We start from the raw sequence: 14,835 nt of genomic DNA on the forward strand, positions 1-14,835 counted from the left end.
TGTAAGAAAGCTTTTAAAAATACATCCAGTCAGACAACATCTCAGCATTTCATTCATTTCTGTGAAGAAAACTCAATAGAATTGCTTTAGATGATTATTTAAAATGTAAATTTAAATAAATGTTCTTTCCCTTGTCCTGCATTAGAAAAGTACGCAGTTAAAACAACCAAAGATCTCAAAGAACAATGAGAAGAAAACACAAAATTTGTCCTGTTATGTATATATGATTGTTAAAAATGAAAGAAATATGTATAATATAGACAGAATTGTGTAAAAAGTCCCTAAAAACTCATCTGTGATGGAATATTCATGAGGAAATAAACTGCTTAAAATACATCCAAATCACTCGTTTGATATAAAATTCCTGCAGGTATTGCATTCACCGTTTGTTCTGATATTGCTATACACTGAATATAAAAAGAAATATCCATAAAATATGTGACCTAGTCAGTTTGGTAAATGATAGAGGAAGGAATAAAGTTAGGAACCACTGGATTAATTAATCAACTTATGTAAAAGTAATAACACAATGTAGAAGGACTCCTGGACAAGTCATGCATTCATGCAGTACAACAGAATCAGCATCAAAATATACTTAAAATACCAAAAATGAAAGTTCTCCTCATGCAACACATGGTCCACGCTGGGTTCCTGACACATATCAGACACACCTTAACTTTTTTCTCCTAAGACCTCCAACATGGCCACCGGAAAGTATAGATTCATTAAAAAGCTGTATAGCACTTGTACTTATATGACATAAGCTGCATCAGAGTGGGTCAGTCATCATCAGGAGGAGAGAAGCATTTGACTTTGCTGCAGGGGCCAGACAAGTTCAGGTCCGGCAGGTCAGGGCCAAAGGTGCGGCGAGGAAATGAGGATTAAAAGATTAATGAGGCCACATTAGCTCCACGCCAATTAGGATTCCTCTCTGCCAGTACGCCAGCCAGTGGATTAGGAGCAACAAGCCTCTGCTGATATTTGTTGCCATCACTTGCTTGAAATTAGGTCTTTGGAAGATGAAGATAGATCTTCGAAACCTCTCAAACATGTTGGCTTTTAGTTTTAGTTATTAGGCTGAAAGTCTTTGATATTTCGAGTAATCATCTACACCAGAAATGATCATTTACTGCCATCTGGTGGCAATAATAATAATGCCAATAAATGAACCGCTCATGAACCCTCCTCGTGGAATCAAGGGTCAAACTGAAGTTCACGTTCCCGATGTGATTTACTGAAATCGACAACCTGACTCGTAGGTTGCTCTGAGCTTTTACAGCAACACACACAAGGCATCGTCCGTTCACAGATATTTATATCCACCCCCAAAGATGGCACTGGGCAAGGTGGAGGAGGAGGAGGGGGGTGCATGTGTCCATCCTGGTGGGCAGAATGGAACGGGACCGGCAGCGGGTCCACCTGGACCGTTCACTCAATGGAAGCACTGATCTGTCGGCCAAGGCAGCAAGGTTATCCTCCACCCTGGATGCCAAACAAGCAGGACGAAGGCAAACATACACACACTTTAGTAACCTAGAGAGAGAGTGTGTGTGGAACCAGACTAACTGGGCATCAAGTTCATCACAGTCTGGATTGTTCAGAGTGTTTAACTATGATTGGCTCCCTGACTTCAAGAGAAATCTGTCCAATCAGACATGACATGAAGGTCAGCACCAACGTCTCTGGGACCTGAGACACGTTTGACCTGCAGCAGGTCAAAAATTAAAGGGAGGTTTTGTGGCCAAACGACACCTTAGGTGGAGTTTATCAAGGTCTGTAGGTTTGCAGAATTTGAGGTGAAGGTTACTAACAAACCACAGACAGTATAAAAAATGTATCTGTGACTCTTTTGCCTCCTGGGTAATCTAAAAATCTGCAAAGACGTGGATCATCTGCAGACCTGAGACGGGCTAAATGATGCCTGTGTGGTCAAACGTGTCACCTGTAACCTGCCATTGAAAGCCTGAACAATCTTAATCCTGCACAACTTTAAGCCTTAATATAATCTGAACAGGTGAGTTGTATATAAATTCACCCTCAGTACAGTTGTCAGGGACGGAGAAATTAGCTACAGAGACCAAAACTGTTTTTTGTACCAGGCTGTAAACATGTTTATTTCTGCTGTGAAACATGGGGACTTATGGAGACTGACTCACTTCTGGATCCAGCCTCAAGTGGACGTTTGAGGAACTGCATGTTCAGTTTTTATTTTTCTGCAAATTCAGAAGGACGCAAAGCTTTTATTAATTCCTCTTAATTTCACAATTTAATTGCCATTGCCAAATTTAATTTAGTTTGTATTGACCTCCTGATGATGAATCACATGCATTACGTCTTTAAGGTGAAATATGTTTACTGCATGAAGTTTTACATGTCTGAATTTGTTTGTTTTTAACTTTTACTGCATGAAGTTTTACATGTCTGAATTTGTTTGTTTTTAACTTTCAAACACTGAAAATCGCCTCGAAAATCATCATTTTGGATGTGGACTTGTCAGTATCGGCCTTGACCCATATCAGTCTAGAGCCTAATTTAAACCTGTATCCTCCAGACCACAACAGGTGCCCCCTCCTCCCCTCCTCTTTACGCTCCACCTGTCTTCCCTTCTCCGCGGCGGGCTGGCGACCCAGAAAGCAGCCGTCATTCATTAGAAATGGTATGCTGATCCGCCGGGGGGCCGGACGGCACAAACCCCCTCGGTCACCGGATCGGCGGCAGCTGCTCGGCCCCCCGGTGCTATTTTCACCCTCAGGATAAAGTGATGTGCAGCCGCCCGCCCGCCCGCACGGCCCCAGCAAGCTCCAGTCAGACCACAGCAGAGCCAGGATGAAGTCCACAGGCAGCGAGCGCACCGCGCAGCCCGACGGCTTCACCTCCGACCTGGACGACCTGGACAGCGGCAGCGACAGCTCCGATGGGAAGTCCACCGGCGGCTGCAGCCCCCGCATAGAGCCGGATGGGGGACTGGATGAGGCAGGTGTCTCCCGGGCCTGTGCGCCTAGACGCAGGAGAAGGCGGAGACGCAGCAGCAGCGGCGGAGGTGGAAGAGCCGGTGGAGACGCGCGTCTCTCCGGCGTGAGCCAACAGAGGCAGGCGGCGAACGCGCGGGAGCGGGACAGGACGCACAGCGTGAACACGGCCTTCACTGCGCTCCGCACGCTCATTCCCACCGAGCCCGCCGACAGGAAGCTCTCCAAGATCGAGACGCTGCGCCTGGCCTCCAGCTACATCTCGCACCTGGCCAACGTGCTGCTGCTGGGGGAGGACTGCCGGGACGGACAGCCCTGCCTCCGCTACCAAAGCATCCTGCACGGGCCTGCTGCGCTCAGCGCCGCCTCCCTGCGGCCCATCTGCACCTTCTGCCTCGGCAACCAGAGGAAACTGGTGAGTGTCCATGCACACCTCTTGTACCAGATATGCGCCAAAGTGATAAAGGTGGAGTGCGTCCACCTGTGCAGGACGCATCCTAGGAGCTTCAGACATGATTTGGCTTGTGGCACCTGTTTTTCTAAAGTGAGTGACAACACACAATGAAAACAAGCTGGGGTGCCTTCAAAGGTTTCAAATAAATGTAAGAACTTCACTCTTTAGACTCAAGAAAGAAGGTAAAAGTCTGGCACTGCAAAAAGAATGGATTCAAATGGTTTGTTAAAGGAGGACAGGCAGGAAACTTGGTTATAAATGATAGAAATGATCAATTAATTGATTTTATTTAAGATATTTGGAGTTTAGGTGTTTTAAAAAGCTGCATAATTCAAAATACAAACCGATATCATCAATATTATTGTTGTTTATTGTGTTTGGCTGGACACCTTCTAGGTATTATTAGAGACGAGAAACTGGCCCAAGATCAGTAATATTATGTTACAATCATTGTTAACATGATAAACTGTATTTTCGCTGTATTAGCACTTTTTCTAGAACATAAAGTCTTAAAATCTTAATTTGTTGTGTTTCTAACACAAATCCAGGTGAAATTTCTTAAACTAGAATCCTTTTTCTTCATTTAAGTGCAGATTTTTACACTAAAAGTGTGACGAAATGACAGTACAACACTAATAAACAGTTACAAAACATGAAATAAACCATTAAATATCTGAACTTTAGGGCCTTTTTAGGGTTCGTGTCACTGAACTGTTTCTTTGCTTCCACAGCTCAGAGATGGAGGGAAGCACTCAGCTGTCGTGTGAAGCTTCTTGAGGCCTCGACAGACCTCCACCTTGACTGTTGTTTACATGCAGACAAGAGACGTGGCGTAAAAGAATCAGACTTTGTACATATAACTCACGTATTTATTTATTTATTTACTTTTACTTATTAGAAGACAAACACTGAAAAGCACTTTCTGTTCACGTCCGTGTGCTTCTGAACCTCTGTGTTTTGGTTGAGCTGTAACCTGAGCCGATGTGTAAGGCTGCACCTGACGGGGGGCTATTTTGGTCCCACAAATATTACAAACTACCCCTTCCACCCCCACCCTCCATGTCCAACTCCTTGCCGCCTTCAGTCACATGAAGGAAACCAAAGAGCAGCTATTGCAGCGGTTGCTGTCAGTTGAGCGGCGTTAACACTTTAAAGGGGCATTAACCTCTTATCTAGTGGTGAACAGCGGGAACTGCAACAACACCGATCGCTCTGGCACGGCACCATTTTGTTTCAGAACATGACGACAACTTTCTGTGAGGTCAATCTACGTGGTTACGACGTCTAAAATTTGTGTGTTTCAGTATACAACGACCTCCAAGACACTTGTGATCAGATCGCTTAAAGATGTATTTAGGCGATCACACCGCCTGGTTTATGTTTGGTTCATGTGTTCGGGCTTTAAAAATCGTACAAGTTGTTGTTGAGTCAGGAACTGACCGGGCTCAAATACCTTCCATGTGCGCCATGGCCGGAGGAGTCAATCGCAGCCCTTCTGGTTTCAATGTTTCAAACACCAGAAGCAGTTCTCCGCTCGTAGACTCCATGGAGCCACCGTCGATCTGCACAGAGCAGCTTGAGCTGGCAGGAAAAGTCTGACACAGAAACAGCAAAGAGAATCCGGTCAATGTGCAAACACCCGATTGATAAAAACAACCAAAAGAGAAACAACTGAACATTTTACTTTTACTTTGTTGCCCATTGAGAAAGTCCCAAGACACCCTTAAAATGAATCTTTGGAGTTTGGAGAAACTCCCTAAACCCTGCCAAAGGCTCTCTGGAGCTTCTTGTAAATTCAGCAAATGTTTTACACAAAGTTCTTTCTTTGTCTGTTTGCCCCAGGGTGTTGAGCTGCCGGCGTTTGCAAACTGCAATGATGTATCATCGTCTACAGACGGTTTATCCCAGGTGTAAACAAGCTCGGTGTGCTCAGACAGACGGGTGAATTTCAGACGTGTGTTTACGAACAAATCCAACAGAAAGACGTGACTGGACAAAGACATTCATGGAAAGCTAAACACATATCCGCATTTCACGAGGATTTATGATTCTACTAGACTGGACTAGAGTAATACGGATGAATGGATGATTGAGTGAATGAAGCGAGGCGAAAAGTTATGCCCAAAATAACCTCTATCGCAACTGAAGTGGAGGATATATTTGGGTATATTTCAGGGTGCTTATTTAAGCTACTTTGCATGAACTCAGGGGAAGATTTCAGGGAGCTTGAAGTAAAAATGTTGGTTTAGTCCGCTACAGAAGTCGAGTTAATAACTGTCACCACCTTGCAAAGACGGGTGTGAATTTAGCATTAGTTTTGGAGCCACGCCCAATGTGACCTTTGCCATGTCTCTATTTGTTGTGTAAGATAATTGGGATCTCAAAACTGGGAAGTTTTGGGCTCCACTGATGCCGTTTAGCCTCAAAGCTTTTCCCAGAAACTCATGATACGTCCCCAATTTGAAGATCCGACGGGATGCTACTTTGTTTATCTCTTAGCCTGAATTCAGGATGAACTGTCAGGATATAAAAATATATTTGCAGTGTGGTGAAATGTTTACGTTTGCATTGTTGCACAATCTCTGTTATCACTTTAAAAATACAAAACTGTGACGTTTTGTGTGCACGTGTTTTGTGTGGGATGCCCTGGCACGCAAAGTGCATTAGTTTGTACCAATATGGAGAATATCTAAATCACAAACAACCGGATCCCTTATATATATATTTATTATACAGCACATATGGATGAAAACTATCACTGGGAAATGTTGCACACTACCTCAAACATATGTATTAAATATGAAGGCCTACCTCTAAATCTAATGTGTAACATGACTGTTTAATAATGTACTTGAATACCTGACTAACTGTGTCCTTTGCACAACGCAAGTACTGAGAAGCAGCTTGAAGAAAAACAAAATGTATTTTTCTACAATAAAAATGAGAAAATCAAACCGCCCTGAGTTTGCTCATTGTCTGTAAATATGTGAACAAAAGAAGTGGCAGCAACAATCTAATGCATCCAAAAAAACACATTGGAAGATGGCTGTTTTGGTGTTGAATAACTAATTAAATCGCAGTAAAATCTTCATCGCAAGGCTCTTAAAAAAAGAAGGAAAGAGTCCAGAGGACCACAAAGACGGCTGGGTGGTTGAGTCGTACATTCAGGCGACTTTTCCCATGCCGACCGAAGATTCTCTGATGCCAAAAAGTTCAAATTGCGACTTTTTCACGCTTATTTCTAAAGAAGTGTTGGCGTAAGAACAAAGTGATCCTTTTGAGTGATGGCTTTTATTGAAATTTGATTATTTAGTACTTTATTACATTTCTTTGACAACTCCTCGGATCTTTAAAGCTAACGATTCTCACACCGTAGAAATTCACTTGTTACAGCAGCTCACAATATACAAGGTGGATAAGAAAAATACTCATAATTATAGACGTCAAACTTAAGATAAAACGGCATTATTCCAAATTAATTGCAGGTACATCATTCATGACAATTACTACATTGTTTCAGCAAATTTTTCTATACATTTCTTGCTGTAACAAGTGACTATCCCTGTAGTGGGACGTCAAACTATCGTCTCACAATGGATTTTATTCTCCGTTTGTATTTAACGTTTTAAAAACCACCTTATTTGTTTGAAAGTCTGAGGTTTGACGTTTCGCTCTGCTTTTATTAGACCCAAGAAATAATAAACATTAAGCCTCAAAGTTAATAAAAAAACAAACAGAAGAACACAGCGGAAGCATTTCAATAATCTTTATTTCATAAAAAAGTCAATCAGTTTATATCAGATTAAAGAAAGTAGAAACCAATAATAATCAGTTAGCTGGCGAGGCATCTTACAGGGAGGCGTGTCTTCTGAGTGACCTCGACACGCCGTACAGGTTTACCCAAAAAAAAAAAAAAAAAAAAGTCAATAAAGAAGGCGTTTAAAGTTTAAGACCCGACAGGAGCCAAAACGTGAGCTGGGCGAAATAATAAAGTTACAGGGGAGGAAAAAAAAAAAAAAAAAGAAACTTTGGCAAAAATTGCGTAACCGTTTCCGTCGGCCTCGTAGTCGCATGGCAAAAAATGCAAACTATCAAATCCAGGTTCAGATTCATTCACGCAGCGGCCATCGAGATCACATGGAATGTTTTGTATCCAAATTACAGAAGGCATTACAACAATAATATTAATACCAAAATAGAAAAAAGAAAAAAAGGGGAGTATTCATTGTTTTCCACTTCCACTGTGGTGAGCCGCGATACGAATAAGGACCGAGCCCTTTTTATGTTTGGTTAAAATAAAGTTTGAACGTGTCGGAGTGGTGGAAGAGTTGTTTGTCTCGGGGGGATAAAGAAGTAACAGGAGGTAGAAGAAGAAAAAAAGAAACAAAAACAAACAAAAAAAAAAATCTGCTCCTGCTGCTACTTTAAAAAAAAAAAAAAAAAAAAAAAAAAAAAAGCTCATCTGGCGGTGGTGGTGGAGGTTTGGAGGTTTTAGTCAGTCTCCTCTTCTTCTGACTCAGACTCTGCAGAGAGAACAAACATCGATTTTTAAAAAAATGTTCAAAGCTTTTTATTCTGTGTTTTTCATTTTTTCTAAAAATCAATAAAATCGCCCGACGAGTTCAGAGATGGAGACAAAAACAAGCAAAGGCAAACTGTAGATGCCACTTTTAACCACTAATTTAACATCTGATCGACTAAACGAGAGGTTACGGTCAGCTGTTTGTCGGGCTCCTCGAACAAGCTCCCTGCGTTTCGTATGTGACCTTGTTCAGAAGTGCCTTTACTTCTCCTTACTAAACTCCCGTTTGGTTTCGGTTATGTATTTTAAAGTAGAGTTCAAGGAGCTTTCCCTGAAAAGCTAGTTTGTTTTGTTTGCGTCGACCTTTGTTCACCCCGGAGAGACGCTTCTTGTTCCAGTTGTTGTTTTGTGTTGTCATAGCAGCAATAAACTGCTCGCTTTTATGACTGTTGACGTGTGTAACAAGTCATAATACAACCACTGTGTGTAAATACAATTACTCTGGGAGAGTAAACTGATTACAGGGACTATAAATACACTGAATTCTCTCCCTCAAAAGTATAATAAGTTGCTGCAATTTATTCAAGAACAGAAACATTTGCTGTTTCATCTTATGTGGTGATATATCTGCTGCAGATTAATATTGAAAATATTGAGTAATGACACTTTCCGAAGGCTGAATTTCATCATGTTTCTGTTGCTTCACTGGCGCTCAAACAGAGCGAGCAGTCGGCGTTACCAGCTCGTCTTTTCCTGCTGCGACAAGTCAAACTCTGTGCCGCCTCGGGGCGAGGAGGAGTGCGGCGTGTGCGTCTGTTTTTTCTCACCTTCCTCTGCGTTCTTCAGCCACTCGACGAATTTTTTCATCTGCTCGAGGAAGACGCTCCTCCCCTTGCTAAGGTGGGCATCGTTGTACCACTTCAATATGGCCTCTTCATTCAATACATCCGCTGTCGGGAGGGAGAGGACGCAGTCAGTGCATGTGTACGTTCAAACACTAAGTGTGACTCAATGTGCCTTCGTAGAAGAAAAACTGGTCAACAGACTCTTGGAGGAAGCTCAGGACCCCTCGGCTTACGCGACACCTACCTTTGTAGAGGAGCACCACGATCTTCTGAAAGGCCTTCATGAAGTGGATGTTGTCGTAGCAGTACTCCTGGATCTTCAGCAGCAGGCTGAGCTCGGACAGACCCTGGGAGGTGAAGGCTTTCAGCAGAGGGCTGTATTGCTGCAGGAACGAGACACGAAGCATGAAGAGACGGAAACACACTCGTAACGTAGTGAAAGCGTGTCGCTGCATTAAAGTAAAGTGATTCACAGAGACGGCTGAATGAGTTCCTGTTCAGGTTTCTGGCTACTTTCACAACGTCTCGGCATCAAACTTTATTTCATGGTGAAACGAGCCTGAATAAAATTCGAAAGTTGAAGATCCGACTGTGAAACGTCTCCGTCATGTCAACAATGATGTTTTAGTTCGCTCTCTGCACGACTTCAAACCCCAACAGAAAAGTTTCTCAAGTGTTTTACCCTGACAGACTTTGTTAACTTGCTTTGTGTGCTTCCAATATGGTTCGTAGTAAAATTGTTTCCCCTTTTCGCAGTTTTTAACAATCAGAAGTGTTTTATTTTGAAAAATCTGCTCCGTTCGAGTCGCTCTGTGCAGATTGATGAAGTGTTCGTCAAAAAGATCAGTGTATTTCTCTCTGGAGTCGAGCACAGGCCCACTTCTAGAAACACTGACCAGATAAACTGTGCACAGTGAAATTTAACCTTCACACGTCCTCTATGCACAGTTAAAAAAAATCTGAATCAATGAGCACTAGGATAATTAATCCACCTGACAGCTATGATTTGACATTTCAAGTTAAAGGGCAGCTCTAAAATGTGCAGCTTCATCTTGGAAAACAGATTTTCTGGCTTCTTTCCTCAAAAATATAAAAATGTGACATTTATTTTGAAGTAAAAGATCGTCAGTGCTCACAGAGGGTTTATTTGACCGATTTAAAATGTTACCGGTGCTTTTATTCATTTATCTAGATGTATTATATTATAAATATATTTGTCTGTTTCATGAAAAGCACATTAATAACACTGCAGTTCATTAGAGCCTGTAATCACAGTGAATATCAGGACATGTCGCTCGTGCAAAGCGAGGGAGTTCAGCATGTGAAGCTTTAAAACTCAAAACATTCAGACTTGTCAGGACGTGCAGTCACTGTGGCGGCGTTCACAACTTGTTGCTTAATCCTGGAGCGGATCTTATTGTTGCTTTGAAACTGCGTTCGCATACCTTCAAGTGTTTGATGGCTTGTTCGGTCACCAGCTCTTCCTTCTTGTTCCACTCCACGCAGCTCATCAGGCTGGTCCAGATCATGCTGATCATGCTCTGCTCGGAGAGGTTGGCCTTTTTCATCTCCTCTTTGGTGAAGGCGATAATCTGGGGGGAGAGAAACACGACGGCCTTTGTTATCGCACAGTTCAGTATTTGCAGCTTCTGCGTCATTCACAAACATGAAAACAGAGGAAGTGTCAATAATGAGGAAGTGAGTCAAACACCAACGACATTGAGGCCGTCACCTGCATCAACCGAAAGACGTTTAACAGGATAATAACGGCTCAGTTAGCTGTGAGCTCACCTCCTTCTGAGGGTCACCGCGGGCCATCTGCTCCTGGAGCTCCTTCTGGAGTTCCTTGCGGGCGCCGATGGATTGCTGGTTGCGGGCGAAGTCGGACAGCTCCTTCAGCCCGGCGTCGGTGAAGTACTTAGAAAAATGCTCGCAGCTCCGTTTGTTGGCCGGGAAGAGTTCCTGTGGGGCAGAGACACTTAAGAGTTCACCCTGAAACTGCAAGAACACTGTAACGAACTTGAGATGATCTCAGGCTGGAGGTTTATTTACCAGCAGCCTGTTGTCCATGCCAACTTTGCGGAGCATGGCGGCAACTGAGTTGATGTCCTTCTCGTTGATCCAAGACTTGAACAGCTTGACAGCGAAGGCTGCAGATACTCCTGCACAAATACGACAAGACAAATTGGCTCCATGTTCGACATTTTAAAGAAAGGCGGCTTTTTTAAATAAATCGCTCGATTCTCTCCTCACCCTCCTTGACGAGGTTCTCGTTGAAGAGGCTGTTCAGGATGGAGGCTGATATGTTGCCGTTTGCCAGCAGGATGCCGGTCAGCATGGCCAGTTTGTTGCGCTCAGACTCTGTGAATCCCTTTAAAAACAGCAGCAACTGCAGAGAACAGAGAGACGAACACAGGTTTGTTGTTGTTGTTGTGTGTACAAGTTATACAGGTTAGTTAATCCTGCGTGTTTAGATCTGAACGCAGGCGCGGCATCATCTTACGGCCGAGCAGTTATTTCTTTCTCACGGTAACAGAATTTAACACTTTAAGTGCTGATAACTGAACACACTCACCTGGCATGTCAAAGTTAATACAATCATTGCGGATTAATATTAATTAGTCACAGCTCTATTCCCACTTTCTGCTTACTTGCAGTGTCTTGTATCACATCGCGAGGCACTACAACCGAGTTCAATGATACCAGAGGACTCGACGCTTTAAAAATCACTCACCTTCTTGATCTCCTCCTCGAAACCCTTCTCCAGGTACTTGTAACGCCTGATCAGTTTGTTAAAAACCTGCGTTTGGGTAGGAAAGAGATACAATATTAACCCAGTGCTTGAAAAAAGTATTTTAAAAAGACTATTGGCACAAACAGTAGCTGGGTTTGCTTTCTACCTGAGCATATGCTTGCATTGTCTCCAGGTCTTCTTGTGCCGTGAAGAGGCAGAACTCGGTGCGGGTCATGTCGTCCGATAGAGTCCCGCCTGGGGCTGCAGGAGAGAGAGAACCAATACAGCGAGTCAAAACACGGATCGTCTACCTGTTCACGTCACGTTTTATCTGACTTTCTTAAACCTCTTAAATAAATTAAACCAAAAAGAATCACTTTAACGGTTCGATTTAAAGAAACAATCGCAGCATGTCTGCACTGTGTTTCTCAACATAACTCACCCAGCATTCCACCGGCCACCAGGATGTCAAAGAGTGTCTCTGCATATCGGCGGTAGTCAAGCTTGGCGCCAGAGGCATCAAGAAACTTCGCAACCGCTTCCAAGTCAGTGCCAGTTTGATTCAAGCCTTGTACGATACTTTCTTGAAACTGAGTAGGGTCAAACCTCTCCTTTTCATCTGCGGGGGAAAGGAGGCACACATCGGATTAAAACAAAATAAAAAGCAGAACAGAAGACACGACGGAAAAAAGTCAGAGCACACGTGAAGCACAAACCTCTTTTCCTCGTTTTGAAACGCTGGCCTGTTAGCGTTGGCTTTTGCTGCTTTTGATTATTCATAAAAGACACCCTGAAAGAAACAAAGAGAGAGAGTTAATGTTTACTCGAGTCGAGCGGACTGCACACTGACACACGAGCGAGCGGTACACGGCGTTCCCTTTAATTAGGTGAGTTTAGGGCGTAACTTGGGCGAGCTCCACGTTTGTGTCACAATAAAATTATTCTTGCATAACAAATTTAAAATGCCGGAGCCGAGTACGCCTCCCCCTTTGATGCTCTAAGCCGATCAGATAAACAATGAACCGACCTTACGGAGAAGTGTCGTCCGCGTGGGGCTCCACCCACAAACTACTGCATGTGTAATATTATTTTAAGCACTTGTCTGTATTTTTGTGTATTGCATAGGCCGAAGGATACTTTGGTTTGTTTTTATTTTATCCTGTAGTGCAGGGGTCTTCAACCAGAGGTCCGTGACCCTTAGAGGGTCCGCCAATTTTCACCAAAATACTGGTGAATATGAGGGTGAAGACGCACAGCTCTCTGCATTTAATAACCAATAATAAACACATACAGGCTAATAACCAAGTATATAAACAGGTTAATAAAAGGTATTAAAAATGTGACACATGTAGGCGTCTCTGTCCTGTTTGTGCCTCGTCCAAGGAGGCTGGAAAAGGTTGAAGATCCCCCGCTGTTGTATATCACATCTAAATAAAGTATAATCTAATTTAAGAGGTGTTGGGTTATTGATTCAATTGCACTGTTCCATTTTTAACCTGTTTTTAATGCTGTATCTTTGTAATTTGATACTTTTATGGTGCTTTGTTCGTTTCTGTTATTTTGCTACTAATGTAATAATGTTCTCCTTTATTGTACGGTGCAGAAAGGGCCTATGAAATAAAATGTATTATTAATTAATTATCAATTATTCTATTTATACCTTTCAGTTATTTATATTATGGTCACTACTCTTGCAATATTATTATTTGTATCACGGTCACTTTCTTTGCAATATTTCTTACACTACGATCACTTTACATTACAATACTCTTTTTATACATCATGTCACTTTTATCCTCAGTACTTGTCTATTTTGAAGGTTGATTGTTTTTCGTGTTTATTGTAGGTTATATATAGATATTTCTGTTTATTTGCCTTTTCTAATCCTGTAGTGCATGCTACACTTTCCTCTGCTGCTGTAACAAGTAAATTTCCCCATGGTGGGATGAATAAAGTATATCTAATCTAAGCTAATGTTTAATTTCTGTGCATATATAAATTTAGATCTATCTCAGGTCAATTTTAAAGCTATCCATCCATCTAGTAAAGGAGTTTTATTTGAATGTATCCACTTATATTATAAAGGATACACTAATATACTGAGACTTTATTATTTCTAGCAGGGTGAAAACCCCTAAGCTATATTTACATTAAAAAGGCATCTCAAATAAATATTAACATCTATGTAAAAACAGGGTACAATGTTTGTTTCCTCGCTGTGGGATAAATAAAGTATATCTATCTATCTATCTATCTATCTATCTATAAAGTATATCTAATCTAATCTAATGTTTAATTTCTCTGTTAATATTTAATTTTAGATCCATCTCAGGTCAATTTTAAAGTATGGTTACTGTGTTATAGGCCATCCATCCATCCAGTAAAGGCGTTTTATTTGAATTTATCCACTTATATTATAAAGGATACACTAATATTATGATGAATAAAGTATATAATCATGTTGTGTGAGGTAAAACTGCTGCGTCTGAGCCTCAGTAACAGATTAAAACACACATTTAAAGGCTGATGTGTGCCACAGGTGAGAGATGAGTCCATTCACAGAGTCAAACTCTGAGTTTTAGTACAAATCCTCACCTCAAATCACAGGAATGTTTCTTAAAAACAGTAAAATAAAATAAAAATTAAAAAAAAGACAGTACGAGCTGTGAATGCGGACTTTAAATTAAGCCTGTGTCTCAGGTGTGAAGCTGGAGCAGAGGTTTATTTGTGACTAATTAAGTTGATTGGAGCTGAACTTGGCCTGGTTGTAGCTCCGGCCCTCACCATGCGCCGAGCCCGGTAACGGAGGGGCCTGCTAGCTGGATAAACTACGGTTAGATCAATTACCGTGAGTAAATGTTTAATTTAAAACACCAAACAGTGGCTACATGAGCTGATTTAGGTGTTTAAGTCGAGCCCGTGTCGAAATGTGAGCTGACTTTTGATTTAATGTCGATGAACGGGAGCTAAACGGGAGCTAACGTTAGCCTCGCCGAGCCCGTGATGGCGACGTTACCGGATACAACAAAACAAAAAACAACAAGAAACAAAAACACAGCGGGACTATTGTCCAAGTTTGTTTAAAAAACAAACACTGTCTGTGTCTCCGCGGACGATTGGAGGTGTAAGTGAAGGTACTCACCGAAATTAATGCAGATAAAAAACGGTTGTGAACCAGGAGGGGGAATCAAAGCGAGTGACGAGTCCGAGTGCGGGTCCAAACAAAAAGAGTCTGCGTCACGGTCACGCAGGCCCCGCCCGCTGCGCATGCGCGGTGCGAAGGGGGGTTTCCGCTCGCGGAGGGAAATAAT

At 42.3% G+C, this 14,835-nt stretch overlaps 2 protein-coding genes across 3 annotated transcripts; one reads left to right on the forward strand and one right to left on the reverse strand.

The window, feature by feature from the left end:
- The first annotated feature begins 2,403 nt into the window (after positions 1-2,403).
- Positions 2,404-7,627, forward strand: LOC104937225 (basic helix-loop-helix transcription factor scleraxis). Its single transcript, XM_019277038.2, has 2 exons — positions 2,404-3,384; positions 4,155-7,627. The coding sequence occupies exons 1-2, from the start codon at positions 2,827-2,829 to the stop codon at positions 4,188-4,190; spliced, it is 594 nt and encodes a 197-aa protein (XP_019132583.1). The 5' UTR covers positions 2,404-2,826; the 3' UTR covers positions 4,191-7,627.
- Positions 7,628-7,883: 256 nt separating this feature from the next.
- bzw1a (basic leucine zipper and W2 domains 1a) lies at positions 7,884-14,796 on the reverse strand. Of its 2 annotated transcripts, XM_010753410.3 has the most exons (12): positions 14,667-14,796; positions 12,241-12,314; positions 11,967-12,143; positions 11,691-11,785; positions 11,525-11,590; positions 11,044-11,179; positions 10,843-10,952; positions 10,582-10,752; positions 10,236-10,382; positions 9,035-9,173; positions 8,773-8,895; positions 7,884-7,946 (listed from the first exon to the last, which is right to left on the reverse strand). In XM_010753410.3, exons 2-12 carry the CDS (start codon positions 12,302-12,304, stop codon positions 7,915-7,917), a joined length of 1,260 nt encoding a protein of 419 aa, XP_010751712.1. In that variant the 5' UTR covers positions 12,305-12,314; positions 14,667-14,796; the 3' UTR covers positions 7,884-7,914. The 2 variants fall into 2 exon arrangements, with proteins under 2 accessions (XP_010751712.1, XP_019132527.1); XM_019276982.2 differs by lacking the exons at positions 12,241-12,314; positions 14,667-14,796 and having other exon boundaries at positions 11,780-11,785; positions 11,967-12,044.
- Positions 14,797-14,835: the final 39 nt, after the last annotated feature.

Source organism: Larimichthys crocea, chromosome XIX (genome assembly GCF_000972845.2).
Source record: "Larimichthys crocea isolate SSNF chromosome XIX, L_crocea_2.0, whole genome shotgun sequence".
Taxonomy (NCBI): domain Eukaryota; kingdom Metazoa; phylum Chordata; class Actinopteri; family Sciaenidae; genus Larimichthys; species Larimichthys crocea.